Genomic DNA, 22775 nt, shown 5'->3' on the forward strand with positions numbered 1-22775 from the left:
AGCGACAATCGTTACATAATGCTAGGCAATACTACGGCCTTACAGAGTGGCCATCAGCTCCACGGAACACTAAACTATAGCTGCTCAAATCATCAGAGATACCTCACGACGATTCGCTCTCGGGATTTAATCTCGGCCAGCGACAATCGTTACATAATGCTAGGCAATACTACGGCCTTACAGAGTGGCCATCAGCTCCACGGAACACTAAACTATAGCTGCTCAAATCATCAGAGATACCTCACGACGATTCGCTCTCGGGATTTAATCTCGGCCAGCGACAATCGTTACATAATGCTAGGCAATACTACGGCCTTACAGAGTGGCCATCAGCTCCACGGAACACTACACTATAGCTGCTCAGATCATCAGAGATACCTCACGACGATTCGCTCCCGGGATTTAATCTCGGCCAGCGACAATCGTTACATAATGCTAGGCAATACTACGGCCTTACAGAGTGGCCATCAGCTCCACGGAACACTAAACTATAGCTGCTCAAATCATCAGAGATACCTCACGACGATTCGTTCTCGGGATTTAATCTCGGACAGAAGTTGGAAACAATGTGAAGCAAGACTCATCCGACCAAATGACATTTTTGATTGCTCCATGGTCCAGGTTATGTGGCTTCGGCGCCACATGTTCCTGTTACGAGTACTTGCATCTTTCTGATGAGTGGTTTTGGAATTCGTGCTGGTCCCGGAGTTCCAAGCTTATGGAGCTGCCTTCGTGTTGTTTTAGTGCTGACAGAATTCGCGACTGTGATAGTTTTGCAGATGTCGTCTACATCTACATCCATACTCCGCAAGCCACCTGACGGTGTGTGGCGGAGGGTACCCTGAGTACCTCTATCGGTTCTCCCTTCTAATCCAGTCTCGTATTGTACGTGGAAAGAAGGATTGTCGGTATGCTTCTGTGTGGGGTCTAATCTCTCTGATTTTATCCTCATGGTCTCTTCGCGAGACATACGTAGGAGGGAGCAATATACTGCTTGACTCTTCGGTGAAGGTATGTTCTCAAAACTTTAACAAAAGCCCGTACCGAGCTACTGAGCGTCTCTCCTGCAGAGTCTTCCACTGGAGTTTATCTATCATCTCCGTAACGCTTTCGCAATTACTAAATGATCCTGTAACGAAGCGTCCTCGTCTTTCTCGTCACAGTCTCTTCAATGACCGTCTGTCACGGTCACTGAACACTCATTTTCGTCCGCGTTGTGGCTTAGCGGATGATGTTTTCACGTTACCCCTGCAGTAAGGACGTTGGTTCAAATGGTTCAAATGGCTCTGAGCACTATGGGACTTAACATCTGAGGTCACCAGTCCCCTAGAACTTAGAACTTCTTAAACCTAACTAACCTAAAGACATCACACACATCCATGCCCGAAGCAGGATTGCAACCTGCGACCTTAGCGGTCGCGCGGCTTCAGACTGAAGCGCCTAGAACCGCTCGGCCACACCGGCCGGCCAAGGCCGTTGACTATGCCAGTTACGGATACGTGAAATGGCAATGTGACAGCTACAATGATAGATAAGAGAAAGAACGTTTAACGATGGTGGAGGGATACAGATGGTGAATTCGCAAACCGTTATTTCAAACTCTAACAAATTAGAACTAAAATACCAGTTACAGAAAAATAACTTAATAGAAGTTCGCTGTTAGCCCATCCCCAGTTGACTCCCACCTGAGCGTGGAGTCCCGGCCGGCTGGGTGCCGCGCTTCCGGCCTGCGGTGGCTGTTCGGGGCTCCTTATTGATTTGGGCGCGCGCGGCTCTCCGCAGTGGCCTACCTACCACCAGGGCCATTGTCCGCGGCGCGCCTTGACCCTGGCCGCGCCTGCTCTTCACCTGCGCTCCACCCACTTCACCTCATTCTCCGGTTCTGCCACATAAACCTCGCACTACGCATTAAATCTGCATTCATACTCTCCGAATCACCGTCAAGTACATGGCAGGGGTTACTGTTAACTGTTTTAATGATACGCTCTTTCCGCCATTTGATTGTACAAACTTCCTTATTTTACTCAATCGTAGCGCCCGCTGCTTCGCTCGCTTAGTCAGTATGGTCTGCACAGATTTTTTTTGTTCCTCTGTAATCAAATTTTTATGTTGTTTACAAAATGGAACATCATCTAAGCTTTTCATGCTAATTAAGGCCACAGTATTACTGCTTTTCCGAATGTACTTCTGACCAAACAGCTATTCTGTTTAACCGTGCCTTTTGCGTCCTTGTAGCCATACTTCCACAGGAACTTTCATCCCCTAACACATATTTCTTTACACCAGTTTAAATTGTTCAAATGGCTCTGAGCACTATGGGACTTGACATCTGTGGTCATCAGTCCCCGAGAACCTTAGAACAACTTAAGCCGAACTAACCTAAGGACATCACATATATCCATGCCCGAGGCAGGATTCCAACCTGCGACCGTAGTGGTCGCGCAGTTCCAGAATATAGCGCCTAGAACCGCTCGGTCACTCCGGCTGGCTTTACACCAGTTTTCGTGGATTTAACTTTTAATACTTTTTGTTTCAACAAAACACTTTCTTCATAATGTTTACCCCCTACGAGGTTGAACATCCAAAAACACCGAAACACGCCTTTTTTTTATTTGTAACTGAGAAGTCAGTTACCAATTTTCGTAGACGTAGCTTTAAAAATGCTTTACTCCTTAATAACGAATTATTTACAAAAAACTTCCTCCCGCTATTTTACCCCCTTAATGGCTAAATTTCCAAAATTGCTGAGACACACATTTTTTTATGCCTGACTGAGAAACCAAATACTAATTTTCATAGTTCTGTCTTCGAAATAGCGACATATTTTCAAAAAGCCTTCCATCCCCTATTTCATCCGCGTTAGGGGTGGAACTTAGAATAATCCCTTCTTAAACGATACCTACAGTCTAAGAGCCACACTCTCTCTTAAGTTCAATTTCCTGTGCTTGGCGATTTAGGCTGGTTGATGATGAGTCACTGAGCCAGTCTGGCCATATTTCACCCCCTTAGGTGTTCAATTTTCTAACCGAGAAGCCAAATGCAAATTTTTGTAGATTTAGCTCTGAAAATGCGTTCATAATGAAACATTTTATAAAACATTTCATCTCTTATTTCAGCCATTTAGGAGTCGAATTTCCAAAAATGCTGCAATATGTATTCTTTTTTATTTGCAACCGAAAAGTCAAATACCAATTTTCGTACATGTTACTTTAAAAATACTATAGTAGTACTTCGATAATCTTTTATTTTCAAAAAAATCTTTTACCCGCTATTTCATCCACATAGGGGTCAAATGTAAAATAATGTTGAAACTTGTATTTCTTTGTTTCTGACCGAGAAACTAAATAGCGAATTTCGTAGGTCTGACTACGAAAACTGCCTTAATGGCGACATGTTTTCAAAAACCTGTCACCCCCTATTTCGTCCCCCTTACGGCTGGATCTTCGCAAAAACCCCTCCTTAAACGGCGTCTGTAGCATAAGATCAACACCTTTTCCGAATTTCATGTTTCTTTACTTTGCGGTTTGGGCTGGGTGATGATGAGTGTATGGGTGAGTGGGTTAGCCTGTCTGGACACTGCTTTTTATAAACAGACGACTATCAGATTTCGGCCATAAGCCATTGTCAGATACAACACTGTTGGATATTATTAGACTCGGTTAACTCAAATTATACCCACCATTGTCGTATTTCATAGTGACTTAAGGCCGAGATCATGAGAGTACCATAAAATAAAATAAAAAACGTTTGTGCACTAAAATGGCGGAACTATCATTTCAACTTTAATACACGACTGTAGCCCCAAAAATATAAGAAGGTAATTACTTTTTATTGGTATTTTGTCACACGAGAATAAACAATGCATTTAGATGTGGGTATTTGCCTTCATTCTTGCTTACATTACTTTCGTTCTCTTCCTGTGTACTTCTTTCCTCTCCTCAGGATACGTTTTTCCAGTCTTCTGCTATACTTTTTTTCTCTTCGTCAACTTGTCATTTGTTAATTTTGGACCCGAAGATTTCGCCGTTTTGGACGTCATCTGGTGTAGCTTCTGCCAATTATTTCTGGCTGTATGTAATACTTTATACTTGGCGATGTGGTCTTACCACTGTTTTGTGTCTGACTTTATGTAATTGTTTTCTACCTGAATGTATGGTTTCAATACTGTAGGAATTTTTTACCCTGCCATATCGCACTAAGTTGTGGGTTAAAAATTTGTCTATGGATCTATTTGTTCGTGTTTTGAAGACTTGTTTTCCTATTACTAGCGTGATGGAGGCGTTCAAAATTGGATTCATCGACGTCCAGACGCCTTTTTGCTTTCGTTACAAACTGTAGCTTAAATATCTTCATGCAAAGTCTTTTGTTGTATTTGAAATACGTAGTTTGCAAAACTTGTTACCGAATGTGCAATAATCACTTTATGAAAAAAGTAAAAAAAAGTAAAAAAAGAGGAAATGAAGAAAATATGTAAAATAAAATTGCTGCTCGACGGTGCAGTACCGGTAAGCGCTCCCATTGTAGTCTTCCTAATACCTTCCACAATGCGGCGCCTCAGTTATGTGAATGAAGTTCAGCCCCGCATTACTTTACAAGATGTGTTTAACTGGAATGAATAGTTATGTGGTTGCTGTAATGATGTTATTGCATAGGTTTGTGGTACGTACCAGTTATCATAAGTGATCTTTGTAGTGTGGCACTGTTTTGTAATGTGGAAAGTACTTGCTATCTGGTTTCTCTTTTTAATGATGATTTGATAACGAGGTTAGGCTCGAAACTAGCCATTAAGTAATACAGAGGATTAATACTTAGCAACTTCGACATTTCTCTGCAATTTATTCCATAATTTCGTAAACTATAGAGTTGCTGACGTCAGGCCTTCCAGAATCCTGGAAATTAGTAAATTACGGATCATTTTTGATCTATGCCAGTCTATTTGATCTTATCCGTTTTCGCTTTACTGCTGTTGTGAAAGAACTCAACCTTTTGTTTTGTAAGCGTTCCTGTGTTCCTTCTTTTAATGTGTCCATGGAATCCTAACCAGCGTTCGCTAATATCATTACGGGTATTTGTCCATTGTTTGATTTCCTGTTTGTGTCTAAGTGGATGTTATTCATTTACATGCTTACAAGCTTTGGTCTACAAATTTTCTTATGATTTTGCGTTCCTTTTTCTCAACGTTTTCAGTGTCTATTTTCCTGTTTAAAATTAATGTTTTTATTCCATAGCGGCATTCTAGTTTAATTTCTGTACTGTAATATCTTAATTTTTTTGTACCTGCAGATACATTTCTTTTTGTAGAATATCTTGGGTAAGTCGATATGTTGTTTCCACCATTGGTATTTAATATCGTTTACTTTCGTTTCGATTCCATTTTCCTGAATTGTTTCACCGAGATAATTGAACTGTGTATCTTCTTTAATTGTGCCATATTACGTCTCCACAAATTTTGGTGCTCGGTTGTTGCCTGTCACTTTTAGTGTCTTTTCAAAAGATATATGGTGACCGAGTTTTCTGCAGCATTTTTTTTTAAGAATTCATTCTGATTTTGGGCTGATGGAATATTACAAATTAAGATTGCTTAATCGTCTCTAAGGTAGACAATCTATGGACATTTTGCTTCTGCCTAAAGTAAGTGGTTGCTCAACTTTGAAGATTGATACCTGTTTGCATCATTATTGTAACTTTTTTCTGGAAGGCGCAGTTGAAAAGTAATGGAGACAGCCCATCTCCTTGTCTTACTCCCATTTTGATTTCGAAAGGATGTGAGATTACTCCCATAAATTTAGCCTTGCATTTTGAGCCTGTCAGTGACTATTTTATGGCTGCAGGTGGTTTCAGATGTAGACTTTATTCTTTTAATATCGAAAAGAGTGATGCGCAGTCAAGAGCGTCATAGGCTTTTTTGAAATTAACAAATCTGCAGACTCAGTTTTTGTTACAAATCCTCTGACGTCTGCTCTGGACAAGAACGGCCCTGTCTGTATCCTGCCTGATATTTTCAATTTTCTTTCTTTTCGTTGTATAAGATTAATTTCCGACTCATTCACGGATGCGTGGTTAGGTTTCCCCGCCCGGTTAGCCGTGCGGTCTACCACACTGCTTTTCGGATTGCGAAGGAGCGCCTGGTCCCTGGCACGAATCCGCCCGGCGGACTTGTGTCGAGATCCGGTGAGCCGGCCAGTCTGTGGATGGTTTTTAGGCGGTTTTCCATCTGCCTCAGCGAATGCGGGCTGGTTCCTCTTATTCCGCCTCAGCTACGCTGTGTCGGCGATTGTTGCGCAAACAAGTTCTCCACGTACACGTACACCAACATTACTCTACCACGCAAACATAGGGGTTACACTCGTCTGGTGCGAGACGTTCCCTGGGTGGAGGGGGGGGGGGGGGGTCCACCGGGCCGGGGACCGAACCGCGCAATAACCCAGAAAGAGTGGTTCGGTGTGGGCGGCGGAGGGGTGAAGTGGACTGTGGTATAGTCTGTCGGTAAACTGAAGAGCGAGCGAGCGAGTCCCCACTCTGCCAACGCAGCTACGTCACAAGGCGCTTCTACAGGCCGTTTCATAACGTAGTACCGGCACTGCCGCGGCGCGCGATTTAAATCTGTGGCGACGCCGTGTACAGATACGTCTCGCCTGCGTTTGTTTTTAGACAAATGCATTAAAACAATAAGGAACAGAAAACGATAGCTTCTTTCGAAGCACAACAATAGAGTAAATAATATTAACATAAGAATGGAAGTCAGGATTCTACTACAAACATAGAACCGAATGCCTGTTCGTGTGAATATATGGTCTTCTATTGCTATTCGTAAAACGGACTGCACATAATGCAATCAATCTGTTGAATTTAAGGCTTGATCTCACTTTGTGCTTCTACTGGAAGGTAGAAGTTTTCTTTGAATAACTGTATTGAAACTTAACAATTCTTGCAACATGAAGAGTGTTTAAAAAGTAAGCAGAAATTTATAATTTTTTGTGTTAGTCCGATTTGCACTACTTTTTTTGTCACTGTCTTCGTAAACATGTCTCAAAAGTATGTGTACAATGTTATGCATATTGGGTATTTACTGTTGTCAGCTGTCAAAAAGGTTACATTTGTTTTGGTAGCATCAACGATTATTTTTTTTGTATAAAAATAGATTAGAGAATCTGTATTAAATTTTGTTATCGGAATGGAATGAAGCGTAGAAAATTTTTAGAAATGTTAAATATTACTTTTGGTGAGCCTGTTATGAGTGAACCAAGGGCATACAAGTGGTATAAACATTTCAAAGCAGGCCTTAAAGGACACCGGTTTTACAAGCATGGATGAGATTAAAAAAGCACAGTTAAGAGACCTATAAAGTACCCCGAAGAAATAGTTGTTAAAGAGCTTCGAGAATTGGAAAAAGCACTGGCACAAGTATATAGTATGTAATGGGGAATGTTTTGAAGAGGATAACATTGCTATAAATTAACAAATAAAGTTCTTACCAAAAAATAAAAATTAATACGTGAACGCGCCTAGAATGTAAAGCGTTTTGCTTAAAAGTCCAGAATCGATGTACATGTTTCGTTGAAAATTTCAGCAATGTTTAGAATAGCTATTGCGCACAAATTTCAAGCAATATGTCTCAGACTCAGGTGAATAGTGACCGAGATAGAGATTTAGTGTTCCATAAGCATCAAAGGTTTTACGTGATTTTGAAACTGTCTATAACGTTTGGTTTCCTCACAAAAGCAAAATTATTAGTTTTCATTTGTTGCGATTCCAGTAAACCATGCGGCTTATTTCCGCGTTCCTTCTTTATGCGTGCTGTTGGACGTTGCTGACGTTTGCATAAATTGCAGCCGCTTGGTTGGGAGTGGTAATATTAGCCAACAGTTCTTTTTGTGTCGCCTCTTTAACATACGCTGTACTAGCATTAGAGACGCAAGAACGCTCGTTACTCACCAAATACCTCCTCTTCTTCGTAATCTGCAAATTTTCTTGCAATGCTAGACGATTTTCCATCACTTCCGGATATCGAAGTATATCAGTAAGTATGCAAAGTTAACTGAGACTGGCAACTAAGATCCCACGAACAGAAACGACGTATATCACTGCACGCCTATCTGCACTGCTAGACTGGTAACGGGCAACAGATTTTGGGTGCCCCTGTAGCCTGGTTGCAGCGTTCTTCCGGGAAAGGCCACTTCCCCCACCAAAAGCGTTGCTCGCTCTTGAGTTTACATACAGACTATAGTCGTCGTGGGGTTGTGGACCACGGCGGCTGCGGCGGGGACGGAGCCTCTCCGTCGTTTCTAGGCCCCGGGTTCTGGGTTAACATACAATACAATACAATGGTTAGGTTTTGTTGCAACATACGTAAGGATGTCTGCCTGCACAGCTGAATGCTGTGTAGAGGAACCGGATAAGTTACCGGTACCTCCAGGCATTTTTTCTTAGAGGCAGGGCTTAGACAGGATGCACTAAGCCTCGTGATGCAAACTGAGCAAATACTTGACTGAAAAGTAGCTAGGGTAATTAATAACTCCCGAGTGAGTGGTGCGCTGAACCGGCGCCTATCCATACCACACCTTAACGACGCCATTGGCACAGGATTACGCAGCGGTCGATCGGTGCTATCGGTCCCTTATGGACAGTACGCAGAACGTATAGTGTGTCCACAAAGTCCTGCTATCATTTCAGAAAAATCATAACTTAGAAACTATTAGTTTATTATAGCATCGTTGTAGATTTCAAAACGTTTAGCAGCTCTCCAAGTTTCTTTCTGTTGTTCCAGAATTTCTATGTATATCCACTTGTCGGTCGTAGAACATCAAGATGATATTAGAGTTCCGGCTATGTACAGGCCAGCATCGCAGAGTCATCACTTCTCTTTTGTTGATTCGCCCACAGGGAGGGACACTGTCATTGACTGTTGTATACATGGAATCCTTGACGTAACCTTGCAAAAAATAGTCTGTCTGTTGGGCGCAGGTGTCATGCGAAGGGGAGCATCAAGATCCTTCTACCTCACAGGAATTGTGTTATTCAGTGCATATTGCAAATTCAAACTTCAATATGGGGTGCGTTGAAATGTACTTTGCGTCTGTCAACAAGGGGACACAGGCGAACGTCCACTGCGAGGAAGGTATTTCACGCTGGGAAGCAATATATTTGTTGACTCTTCTAGGAAGGGGCGAAATCGGAAACTTAAGAATAAACCACGCTGTGAGGCAGAAAACCTCTCTTGAAACGTCTGCCACAGGAGTTGGTTGATCATCTCTGTGACGCTTTCGTGCTTAATAAACGAATCTCTAATAAAACGCGCCACTTTTCTTTGTATCTTCCCTATTTCCTCTGTCAGTCTCCTCCGGTATGGATCACATACTTACGAGCAATGTTCAACTATTAGTCGAACTAGCGTTTTGTAGGCTACTTCCTTTGTTGATGGAGTACATTTCCTGAGAGGTCTTGCAATGACTCTCGGTCTGGCATCCGCCTTACTCGCAATTAACATTATGTGGTCATTTCATTTCAAATCTCTCCATACGGAAACTCCTAGAAATTTTATGATCGTTCTGCAATTTTCTAATTATACAGTAAAGGCTCTTTCTGTCTATACATACGTAATCTCTCACGTTTTGTTATGTTGACAGTCACTTGCTACTTCCTGCAGCAAGTGTCGATCCTCTTCATTTCTTCATGCATTTCGCTACAATTTTCTAGCGCCGCGACTTTTCTGTACATCATCCACGAACTGTATCATGGACTTCCGACGTTGTCTACTGGATCATTTATACATACTGTGAAACGTAATGGACCTATAAAACCTCCCTGGCACACCCGAAGTTACTTTTACGTGTGTTTATTAAGTTTCTTTTTTAGGTTTTCAGTTAACTCCTCCTCGCATTGTTTGAACTGTGGTGATATTACCTTTTCATAGATATTTCACCACAATGTCAAACTAAAAGCAATCACATGTTGAAGATTTATTAAAAATCTTTATTTGGCCGGGACCTTCACACCAGGTAATTATGAAGGGAACTAGCTTTTTAAAATATGTACTGTAACTGTCTCAGTTGCAGTTACATTTGATAACAAGTTTCGATAAGATTTAATGATCATCTGGAAATGAAATGAAATAAAAACAGAAACTATTTATGTACGTAACGTAGAATGAAAATATTTAAAATTAAAATTTTTAAAATTGTGTCTGAATAAGTCCATAACACAGACCCAAAACATTTAAAATTAATCATGTGTTGTGAAAAATCAAATTTTTTTAAAGGTGTTCTCTAAAAAGAACATAATCATAATTTGCAAAATAAAAGGAGCAGCAGTATAGTACACTTGACACAATATTCAGTCGTATGCAGCATTTTACTAAACCGACCGTGCATCATACAGAACCACGTGTCATAGATGATGGGTAGAGGAGAGAGAAAGATGGAAGGAGGAGAGAAGAGGCACTTATAGTTTATTAAAATGTAACAAATATGTTGCCTGAAGAGAGTACTGGAATTAATTTAAAACAAACCTTGAAACATCAAACATCTTTTTAATATTTATAATTGAATTACAACTTTGGTCTAAAATGCTGATTGCACGAAGCATTCACCAGAGGGCGTTTGAAGTGTGTTTTTTCTGTTTGTGTACAGTGGGCTCAATGTACATGCGGCCACTCTTCCAAGCCGTCTTCCTCCCCATACACACTATCCATTACATATGGGGCTTATGATGTGAAGTGGGTTAGTATAGCACTGGGTTCCACTGAAAATCGCCACACGTTTACTGTAGTCCTCTTCTTTTTATTTTAAAGCTTATATCTTTTTTAAAAGGTGTTTGATTTTACACAACTCGTCATTAATCAGTTAAAGCTTTAAGAATTTTAAGTTTTAAATAGTGTCAATCTATGTTATTTACTTATTCAGATAAAATTTTAAGAATTTTAAATTTTAAATATTTTCAGTCTATGTTATCTTCTTAAATAGTTATTTATGAATGGTTTATTTTATTTTAGTTTTAGATCTGAACATGATCACTGAAAGTCATCGAATCAAGTTATGAAATGTGACTAATTTAACGTAAGGCTGTTACAATAAGTACTTGAAAAACATTTATTCATCTGTGACATCTCTATTGACAGTATGTCATTCGTTATTAAATTGGCTTTTTTATTGGCTGAATGATTTGTCAATGAAAGCGCTTTTTTTCATTAAAAAGTGCTTAACCAATGGTAATTATATTAAATATTTTTAAACCGCCATCAAATTTGTGACGTCCGGGCTTAACGAGAAGAGCGACATGAACAGTGGTAGCCCATTTTCTCTTTTTACCCTACCAGTATCAATATACTTTCCATTACACGCATTACCTACAGGAGGGGGGGGGGGGCGAATTTGTACCCGTGTTGTTGTTGTTGTTGTTGTGGTCTTAAGTCCAAAGACTGCTTTGATGCAGCTCTCCATGCTACTCTATCCGTGTGGGCGTTTCCACTCCGAATAACTACTGAAACCTAAATCTTTCTGAATCTGCTTACTGCATTCGTCTCTTGGCCTCCGTTTACGATTTCTCCGCTTCCTGACACACACTTCCTCCAAATACTAAATTGGCAGTCCCCTGATGTCTCAGAATGTGTAGTATCAACCGATCCTTTCTTTTGACCAAGTTGTGTCACATATCTCTGGTCTCCACAATTCTATTTAGTATTTCCTCCTTGGTTACGTCACTATCCCATATAATCATCAGCATTCTTCTGTAGCACCATATTTCGAAAGCTTCTATTCTCTTTTTATCTAAACTGTTTATCATCCATGTTTCACTTCCATACATGGCTACACTCCAGGCAAATGCCTTCAGAAAAGACTTCCTGACACTTAAATCTACATCCGAGTTAACATGTTTCTATTCTTTAGAAATGCTTTTCTTGCCATTGCCAGTCTACATTTTGTACCCTCTCTACGTCGACCATCATCAGTTAATTTGCTACCCAAGTAACAAAACTCATCCACAACTTTAAGTGTCTCGTTTTCTAATCTGATCCTCTTAGCATCACGTGATTTAATTCGACTACATTCCATTATACTTGTATTGCTTTTGTTGATGTTCATCTTATATTCTCTTTTCAAAACACTGTCCATTCCGTTTAACTGCTCTTCCAAGTTCTTTGGTGTCTTAGAAGGAATTATAGCGCCATCGGCAGTCCTCAAAGTTTTTATTTCTTTTCCCTGGATTTTAATTACTAATCCAAATTTTTCTTTGATCTCCTTTACTGTTTGTTCAGTGTAGAGATTAAATAACATCGAGAATAGGCTACAACCCTAACAAATAAAAAGATCTTTAACTGTTCTTGATTTCTATTAACAGTATGATTTTTAAAGAGGTTCATAAGTCTAAGTAGGGTCCAGAACCCGAAAATGTCCCTTAAGTTCATTCTTAGCAATATCTACACATTTTCAAAAATGTGAACTACTACGCTGGGGGTAATTTATGACCACCGACAAAAAAATTTAAAAATGAAAATTTTGTTTATTGTGGTTGACCTGAACTTGAAAATATTGAATATGACATTGACTACAGAAAGTGAGATCACTTCTAAGAACTAAATTTTTGGTTTATGTTTAATTGAGACATGTAAGAGATTTATGGAACACGACAGTATAATTCGTTAAAAACAATAAATATTTTTTCAGAAATTTAAAATATACATTGACTGACTAAATTACAATATTTTTGAAAGGTGGGCACAAAGTACAGGCTCCCACCCCCATCCCCAACCCCAATTGGCGCCTTGGTATTTCGAGGGTTAAGGACGTTCCTTTTTTATACTGAAAATGCACATACACCACCATTTCTTTCCCCATTAAACGAAGCTTTTACTGTGGGATGTCCATCGGCGAGGTATCTCTACAGAAACTGGCTGTTGATGCAATAACGCTAGTGTCGCTCAGAGAGATGAACCTGCCTCTTGCGGCCATGTTGTCGATGTGACTCCTGTAATGAGAACGAGGCGTGCTGTGGCGCCGTTTATGTGAGAAGAGACGCAAAGTGGGAGGGGCGTAGCGCGTCAAGTTCTCTCGCCTCGCTGGGCTGGGCTGAGCTACACAGGCGCCTAGCCGCCTACCCTCACCTCGCCTCACCTCAGGCTCGCCGTTTTTTCTCCTCGCTGCCACACCACACGCACAGTGAGTCACGCCAACAGCTCCGTTCGATACGGCGTCCGCATTGTTGGTAATCTGTAGAGAGGCGTCGGCGTGTCCGTAAGGTTACCCGCCGTGAAGCGCCCTTAAAGCAGCACTGGCAGTCACCTTAACTCTCCTGAATCAGGCCGGCCAACAGCTCTTATAACTGGTTCTTCATATGCTGGAAACTAACAATGAGGCGGAATTGACAGCTGAGCTGGTCTCACGAATGTTCTATTCCAGACAGAGATCCAGATATTTCAGACTACAGGCGTTCCTCACCATCACGCACACAGTTCATAGAGGAATTTGTCATTTGCACAGAAGCATTGTCCTCTTGAAAAGGGGTACCACCATACAGTCATGTGAGAGGTAGCACATAATGATGCAAGATGTCCACGACGTACCGCTGTGCAGTCAGAGTTCCTTCAATCACTACCATGCATGACCTGAAATCTTACCGGATGGCTCTTCACACCATGATGTAAGAAGTAACACCACTGTGCATCTCCAAAACATCGTAAAAATTGCACCTGTCCTCACGTCACCGCCAACTGATTATGCTGCCTCATATGAGTAGCCCGTATCACCGTATCCGTTACAGTGAGTACTCAACATCGGACGCCCTTAACGTCCCTTCTATACCTTTCAAGGCATCGTAATAACACTAAACGCGGACAGCATTGATGAATTCTGGCGGCCATTAGTCCATCAACATTTCCTCAAAATAGTCTACGTAATATCAAATACTTATCATGGACACCAAACAAGAAAAAAGATTTTCAGTATCAGACAGAAAGGTAGCTTTTTCTATGCGAGTTTAATATTAACTTCCCAGAAAGAGGAGAACTGACTTGCAGGGAAAAGAAAACACGTTTATAAATCAGAAGAGCAGCAATCAAGTTATACATCCAGTTATTATAAAAGTGGGATATTTAGACTTGTTAAAAAGAAAATTATTCAGTTTATGTACTCCTAGCTAATTTAAAATGAAACCTTGGTATGCAGGCTTCAAAGTGTGACTTAGTAAGTTCTAGTTAACCGAGCTCTAAATGAAGTATATATGAAGGTGTTCTCACTTTGTTTCATGAAGTAACGTATTAGACAACTATTTCTTCAACGTAGCGACATGAAAACTTCATTTAACACTGATAAAAAATATTTTATAAGGAGCAACATTTTTAATAATTTAAAAAGATGAATAGGCAAAGTCATATCATGCAGGAAATACGCAAAACAAGAAGAGCACTTTTTGATCAAATCCTGAGATATTAGATGTTTGTCAAACGTTATTGAATAAAAAATTACTATGCAAAAGGAGTCGAGTTAGAACTAAATAACACCTCTTCGATCGCAACAACGCAGATTACTATTTGCATTGCTTTGTCGATTAATTATTACAGCATACATCTTTCCTTCGATGTGTTGCGGCTGTCCTCAATAGTATTAGTTTTAAGAAACAAATTAATGTTAAGTTATTTTAAATATATGAAAGACCCATCGGTTAAGATAAATGTTCTTAGAATAAGTAATGTGTACACTGTTTGACATTATGAAAATATGCGTAATACAACATGTGTCTTTCAATCTACGTGATAACTAAAATTGCAACTGCTGCTTCTTTTGGGAACAGCTAATATTTACCTACTAGTATGAGTTTATCATTCTTAACGATAATTTATTTAGTAGCTGATAGGACAATCGAGTAACAGATTTGGGGATGAGAAAATTATAAACATGAGAGGGGACTCGATAGAATCTACAGTTAAGTACTTTCAACTTCAAAGAAATGCCTGAAATTGGGATCACCATGAAAACAGTGTCAAACTATTACCTAATGCACTTCTCTCAACATTTCATCCATTGACGCAAACTGTTTTTAGATCCACACAAAATTATTTCAGAAAGTTCCTTAAATGATTTTTGTCGAGTTTTCTTTACTGAGAAAGATTTACTTCTATGATCGTTTTCACTCTAGGGAACAATATAAGTCACCGGCAGCCAATTCCAAAGCCATTTATTAAAATATTCCGCCCAAGTATGTTATCGTCACATGCGTTTCTCAGACACTTTGTGGCCGGCGACATTGCTGTGTTCGAGGAGACAATGCCGCACGCAAACATTTTAGTAGCACTTTTATGTGTCACACATCACTGGCTGGTTAACTACGACACATTACAGGACAAATTCATGGTGAATTGCCCTCTCCACGTCGAAAAGACAAACCAGCATCGTTTTCTCCGTTAATATCAGCTCCTGTCTGCAGTCGTGTCAGACAAAAATGAACGTGCCGGTCGGGTCCTGAATACTACTCAAGTCTGACCGGCTTCTGTGTCATCCTCTGCTAATAGAGTCATTTGGATGTGATATGGAGGCGTCTGTGGTCAGCATTCTGGTTTCCTAGATGTTGTCGACAGCTTTTAGAACCTGGAAGCCGCTACTACGCAAACAAGTAGCTCGTTAGTTGGCCTCAAGAGAAAAATATCCCTGGAAGTGCCAGGAACTGAAGCCATGTTTTGTGCATGGAAAGTGGACATAATCGTGGTGATTAAGCAGTTTTTCATTCTCTCTGCTGTTGCTTGGTGTTTGGATCGTACTTATGATACCACGTATTGTCACCCCTAATAATATTTGACAAAAAAACTTATATTAGTGTGTTGTTGTCTGTTGTCTGCAACTGCAAATAACCTAATGCGTGATATAGCGTTTCTGAAAACGAAGTGTACCAACCTAACTGACGTTTCCTCACGCTTCACAATTGGCAAGCTGATTTAAGGTAATGTCTTCTTAGCGGTAGAATTCGTCACTAAGATGCAACAGCATTTTGTTTCTTATATTCGTTCCGCCCATCTTAAGAACTCGTTAATTTGGATGAACTTCCTTTCTTCTAGTCTTTATACTTGTAGAATACTATTTCATTCTCATACTTTCAACCTTCTTTGCCCTTCTGTCCATTACTTCTTTTTACTGGGTCTAGTCCAATTATAGAAACTTATGGCACCATCAATTTTTGATGTAAAATTTATCCTGTAGCTAATATCTGTTTCCTGTTTTCCGATTTCTGTCATATCCCTGCGCACCTCTTATATCCAGCGTACTTCAATTCTCGTGTTCACAAGAAAGTTCAATATTTAATGCGCTGATGCCCCTCTCTCCGCAATTTCTGGGTCCTACATAATCCTGTTCCTACGTGGTTCTGACTTTATAAATAATGAAGCCTTAGGATCTAACACGTCTAGTACCGTCTTAATCTGACGTTGATCGAATGTTTCTTTTTACTGTAGGTGTTCGTAGTGAGTTAGTATGCTAAATTCAGCTTGTTTATGAGTGCTCTCACAGCATCTTTTTCTATGAGTAAGATCCATTCTCTTAAGTATTTGAATGTCTCTACTATTTCCTTTATAATGAATATAAGGAAATATTTACGATTGCTTTTATGTTTTTAAACCATAAAGTTGATATCGACGTGTCGTCTTCCTGTATTCGGGACCGGTTTAGGGCCCAAGCGGCCGGATGACCATGTTTCTCAATTTCTAACTACTTTCATTACACTTTTTCTAAAATGTAACTACTTGCTACTGAGTTTCTTCACGTGTAACATACAGTTTACACAGCTAAATAGTATCTTATGTTTAACGCAAGTAAAGTAAATAAACACCACTCACGCGATAGGCCTTAGGCCGGTTCCGATTGCTGCCTACAAGGCAGTACGAGGAGCAATCTATGATCGTGACACATGTCATCAACATGCCGCTAATCCCTTCAGTCGTTATTACCGGTAGACGAATCCTGACGATTCCGCTGTTTCTTTATTCAAGCTACTCCTCATTTTGTTTCACAAGGGCTGTGTGGACTCCTTACGAGTCTTCCTTTACTCTGAAAAAACTCAGTAGGTACCAGGAATCGAACCCAGATCTTTCCGCACCAAATACAGCGACGCTTGGCTACAGAGGTAAATATAAGACTTGGTCATATATATATATATATATATATATATATATATATATATATATATATATATATATTTGCATTTTGTACCACTTTTTCTGATGTAAATTGAAATAATTTGAAAATGATATTAAACAGTTGCATTACTAAACTAAAATGTAACACAAATTAAGTATTACCATTCATTCTACTCAATTTAAGAGGTAGCACATTTTTACTGACGTTAGAACAATACGGTAGTTCTAGCTCTTTCTCTTTTCACTTAAAGGCGTCAGAAACATCATTATGCTGGAATTTTTTCCTCTTTTTATATTTAGCACTGGAATAAGATTAAGAAACTAGTTTCTGCTACAGGTGATTGCCTCTATAGTTCTTAGTTTAAAAGAAAATAAGCAAACCCATTTCCAGAATCACTATATTTAATAAGGGGAAGGAAACTAACGTCTGAGGAAGGTGTGTGGGAGGCGGGAAGGGGGGGGGGGGGAGTTGGGAGGGGGGGGAGTTGGGAGGGGGGGGAGCACCATATAATGATATGAGTCTTGTATGGAAAATCGTTCTTGAACCAGCACAGCATGTATTTGTTAGCTGGAATTCTAGCTGAGATTTAAGTAGCCAATGCAGTATTTGACTTCTGAAGCCTTCTACGGATAGCAGGCAAGTTCCAGAATGAGAGTTTCACTCTGCAGTGGAGTGTTCGCTGTTATGAAACTTCCTGGCAGATTAAAACTGTGTGCCGGACCGAGACTCAAACTCGAGACCTTTGCCTTTCGCAAGCAAGTGCTCTACCAAGTTAGCTACCCAAGCACGACTCACGGCCCGTCCTCACAGCTCTACTTCTGTCAGTAGGCAAATTGTTTCAACGAGTTTTCTACTCGTCATCTTCGGGCAACGATGCATAGTAGGAAATTCGTTGCAATGTTGCTACAAGGCGATTATGACGAGGGGGAAACTCGTTTTAACGTTACTAAAAAAAGACGCTGCCACTCGGCTGATTCCCCGACAATATTTTATCAGTGTAATTTACCGAGGAAACATCCATTCGCATACAGTGTTTAGATGTTGGATTTGAAGAAACTATATACTTTCAGTGTTCAACGCAATATAACGGGAAATGACGAACGACAGTTTGCAAGCAGGCTTTGCCAGTGTGTCCTCGCTAACTGGTGCGACGTGCCTTTTGTTTCGCAGACGAGCTGGGCATCAACAAGGACAGATACAAGTCGCTGGCCGACGAGATGGACTCCACTTTCGCCGAGCTGGCCGGCTACTAGAGGACTGCCACCCGCTTCTGACGTCACTGCTGCCACCGACACCAGCGCCATCATCTCGCAGGCTGCCGCATCTCCTCCGACATCCACCAAAGGCAGCAAGAGTCCTGCAACAACGACCAACTGGCAAATGGCACTGCCACTCACAACAATGCTTTTCATGTGTTTTCTCTCTTCCTTTCTTCTCGCTTCTCTCTTTCTCCTACGTTCGTTCTCTAATTTAGCTGTAAAATCGCTCAGCAGGTACTGTCTCTTTCTATCGTTCTCTCTCTGTCTTTCTCCACTTCGGCTTGCTTTAAAATCGATTGATACGGGAAAAGAAACTTACAGGCAATCGTCCACTCATTCTGACGTCCATGGGGCTCTTACGGGAGGCGCATTCTCAAAACTAAGTGCGCCGAATGATGTTTCACACTTTTCATCACATATCACGATTTTCTACGATGAAGCCTGCATAAAATTAGACGCGTGTAAACATCACATTCAACATATCATATGACTATTATGTTTTCTGTATCTTCTTTAACTTTTGTTGTAAGAAGTTAACTGGACAATATTCGAGACCAGTTCTGATATGGAGTAACATATTGACAATGTTGAGAGTACTTGTGTTTTAAATATAGAGCAGATATGTCAACTAAAAGCTCAATAAATGTAAATTTTAGTTCTTTAATTAAATTATTGAACTAAACCAGAAGTTTAGTGTCCACTTTATTTTTCGAATAAAATAACTGTGACGTTCAACGAGCTTTGCTTTGCTCTGAATTATTTTACCTTGAACCATTTTACACCAGTTTTTACAGTTTTAAATCAAAGTGTAGGGCAACAGTAAAAAAAAGTTGTTACTGACCACACCTCATGATGGGAATCAACAATTTATACCGTGAAACAAAGATAGTGACAAAAGAATAGCAGGAAAGAGCGGATAAGATAAAAATAAATGACTGAGTGAGAAAAGGGTATTATCTGCGACTCACTGTTTTTGGAATTTGTACTAACGGTGTCTTTAAACAATAGATGTCATAAAATTATCGAGGGTTTAAATCGGTAAGTACACCAGTCTAAGTGCACTGCTTTTTGATGATAAAGTAATAATTCAAGAAAGTGAAATCAGGTTCCAGTTACTAGAAGGCTGGAATAACCAAAAAAATACAGAATACAATCTTGGAATCTCTTTACGTTAAACGTAAGTTGTGGCCTTTCAACGTAATCACAAAGTAAGGAAAGAGTTAGCAATTACAAAAAAAAAAAAAAAAAAAAAAGAAATTGAAGGCTAGTCACATTTTAACTATCTGGGTGGAGATACGAGTTACAAAATAAAATAAGAGAAATCAGAGCTCGAACAGAAAGGTTTAGGTGTTCGTTTTTCCCGCTCGCTGTTCGGGAGTGGAATAGTAGAGAGATAGTATGATTGTGGTTCGATGAACCCTCTGCCAAGCACTTAAATGTGAATTGCAGAGTAGTCATGTAGATGTAGATGTACAATAATGATACAAGTAAATTATGCACAAATTATAGCAGTTTGACCTACAGAAACAGAATATTTAGATGCAAAATCAAGAGAGGAAAAAAGAATTGTATTGAACTGTTCCGATGACATTACTGTTGTATCGAAGCAAGATTTGGTTAAATAAATAGGGAGAGGACTGAAAAATACAAGCAAAAGGTACAGGACTCTTAAGGAGAGCGAAGAGCTGTCCAGGAAGAGATCTGATTTGAAATAACGTTCAAGATATGTTGAATGTATACGCTAATAACAACGAAACTGTTGAATACACATGTAGGTAGGAATAATATGTGAATATGAGGGAAGAAAGACACCCCAGATAATACTGAGGTATTTTACGAAATGAATAAGAGACAAATCGATCAGGAAAAAGGAGACTACGAACTTTATGAAGATGGAATAATCAGTGTTGCGGCGTAACGACAAGCGCCGGTGCGAATATGACGTACGCAACAGCAGAGAAGGCTGTGAGATGACGTCAGTCAACAGTGCGCTGACTAGGACCGCACTGCAACAGGATCGGCCCCAATCCTAAGAGGATACAACCGCCGCTCCTGCCAGCCTTGGCCGGACCGCAGAAGACACGCAGACTAGAAGAAAGCACTAGAAGAGCCGTGACTTGTGATCCATATCCATTACTTGCATTGAATTGGTATACAGCGAATGCCATTGATTATTTGCATGGTGCCAATTGCTTGTGACACGACATTGTACATCAAAGGGAGGTACTGTGAATTCAATTACTATAGTAAACTCCATTAATACACTCCTGGAAATTGAAATAAGAACACCGTGAATTCATTGTCCCAGGAAGGGGAAACTTTATTGACACATTCCTGGGGTCAGATACATCACATGATCACACTGACAGAACCACAGGCACATAGACACAGGCAACAGAGCATGCACAATGTCGGCACTAGTACAGAGTATATCCACCTTTCGCAGCAATGCAGGCTGCTATTCTCCCATGGAGACGATCGTAGAGATGCTGGATGTAGTCCTGTGGAACGGCTTGCCATGCCATTTCCACCTGGCGCCTCAGTTGGACCAGCGTTCGTGCTGGACGTGCAGACCGCGTGAGACGACGCTTCATCCAGTCCCAAACATGCTCAATGGGGGACAGATCCGGAGATCTTGCTGGCCAGGGTAGTTGACTTACACCTTCTAGAGCACGTTGGGTGGCACGGGATACATGCGGACGTGCATTGTCCTGTTGGAACAGCAAGTTCCCTTGCCGGTCTAGGAATGGTAGAACGATGGGTTCGATGACGGTTTGGATGTACCGTGCACTATTCAGTGTCCCCTCGACGATCACCAGAGGTGTACGGCCAGTGTAGGAGATCGCTCCCCACACCATGTTACCGGGTGTTGGCCCTGTGTGCCTCGGTCGTATGCAGTCCTGATGGTGGCGCTCACCTGCACGGCGCCAAACACGCATACGACCATCATTGGCACCAAGGCAGAAGCGACTCTCATCGCTGAAGACGACACGTCTCCATTCGTCCCTCCATTTACGCCTGTCGCGACACCATTGGAGGCGGGCTGCACGATGTTGGGGCGTGAGCGGAAGACGGCCTAACGGTGTGCGGGACCGTAGCCCAGCTTCATGGAGACGGTTGCGAATGGTCCTCGCCGATACCCCAGGAGCAACAGTGTCCCTAATTTGCTGTGAAGTGGCGGTGCGGTCCCCTACGGCACTGCGTAGGATCCTACGGTCTTGGCGTGCATCCGTGCGTCGCTGCGGTCCGGTCCCAGGTCGACGGGCACGTGCACCTTCCGCCCACCACTGGCGATAACATCGATGTACTGTGGAGACCTCACGCCCCACGTGTTGAGCAATTCGGCGGTACGTCCACCCGGCCTCCCGCATGCCCACTATACGCCCTCGCTCAAAGTCCGTCAACTGCACATACGGTTCACGTCCACGCTGTCGCGGCATGCTACCAGTGTTAAAGACTGCGATGGCGCTTCGTATGCCACGGCAAACTGGCTGACACTGACGGCGGCGGTGCACAAATGCTGTGCAGCTAGCGCCATTCGACGGCCAACACCGCGGTTCCTGGTGTGTCCGCTGTGCCGTGCGTGTGATCATTGCTTGTACAGCCCTCTCGCAGTGTCCGGAGCAAGTATGGTGGGTCTGACACACCGGTGTCAATGTGTTCTTTTTTCCATTTCCAGGAGTGTAGTTTATGAATTTTCTTACAGTAAAATATAACAACACAAGCTAAGGACTCCAGAACTCTGTTGTACCAAATGTGTAACATCATTAATTGTCTGGTTAAAATGGTCCTGTCATGTGCCTTCTGCAATTTAAGTTAAAATGAACAGCCGAGATCGCAATAATATTTCTTAATTAACTGGTTTTGGCTTATATACAAACCATCTTCAGAATTTTTTTGGCCCACTATGGTTGGTGCTGGCGGCTCCTCGGATGTCACATGATACCACGATCGTAACCTACTGAAATTCCTGTGGTATGACTGGATGCTAAGGATGATGTATTGGACTGTTACTTCTGCTTGAGAAAAATAACTGAAATTATTTCGAAGTCCAAATATACTGTTAAATATCTTTAGAATCAGCAATTCGAGCAATGGCTCATGGAACAGGTCTTCCCAAAGCAACACCACCAGACGACAAACATGAGACGGTAGATTTTGAAGGTCTTGGTGATGTTAATAAATTGCAAATGAACCTCACTATGTAAGACAGGAGCTAAATGACTTGCTTAGTGATCTCTGATTACCATAACTTAAAGTAGAATTACTTGCAACAAGGCTGAAAGGCTGGCACCTCTTGCAGCATGGCACTGAAGTAAGTTGTGTCTGTCATCTCAAAAGGAATTTGAGCATTTATTTTCGAAAAGGAGGACATGGTCCTCTGGAGTGATGTTAATTC

At 41.1% G+C, this 22775-nt stretch overlaps 1 protein-coding gene and 1 long non-coding RNA gene across 2 annotated transcripts in view; one reads left to right on the forward strand and one right to left on the reverse strand.

Annotated features, from left to right (window-relative positions):
* Nucleotides 1-15812, reverse strand: part of LOC126281203 (uncharacterized) — a 29267-nt gene extending 13455 nt beyond the window's left edge. The window contains exon 1 of the long non-coding RNA XR_007551231.1: nucleotides 103-15812. This is a non-coding gene — a long non-coding RNA (uncharacterized LOC126281203). The remainder of the gene's footprint in view (nucleotides 1-102) is intronic.
* LOC126281202 (tropomyosin-1) overlaps nucleotides 1-19115 on the forward strand; it is a 98202-nt gene extending 79087 nt beyond the window's left edge. Inside the window, exon 10 of the mRNA XM_049979937.1 lies at nucleotides 18288-19115. Coding sequence (XP_049835894.1) covers nucleotides 18288-18370 — 83 coding nt within the window. The 3' untranslated portion in view covers nucleotides 18371-19115. The remainder of the gene's footprint in view (nucleotides 1-18287) is intronic.
* Nucleotides 19116-22775: the final 3660 nt, after the last annotated feature.

This window comes from Schistocerca gregaria, chromosome 7, assembly GCF_023897955.1.
Source record: "Schistocerca gregaria isolate iqSchGreg1 chromosome 7, iqSchGreg1.2, whole genome shotgun sequence".
Taxonomy (NCBI): Eukaryota; Metazoa; Arthropoda; class Insecta; order Orthoptera; family Acrididae; genus Schistocerca; species Schistocerca gregaria.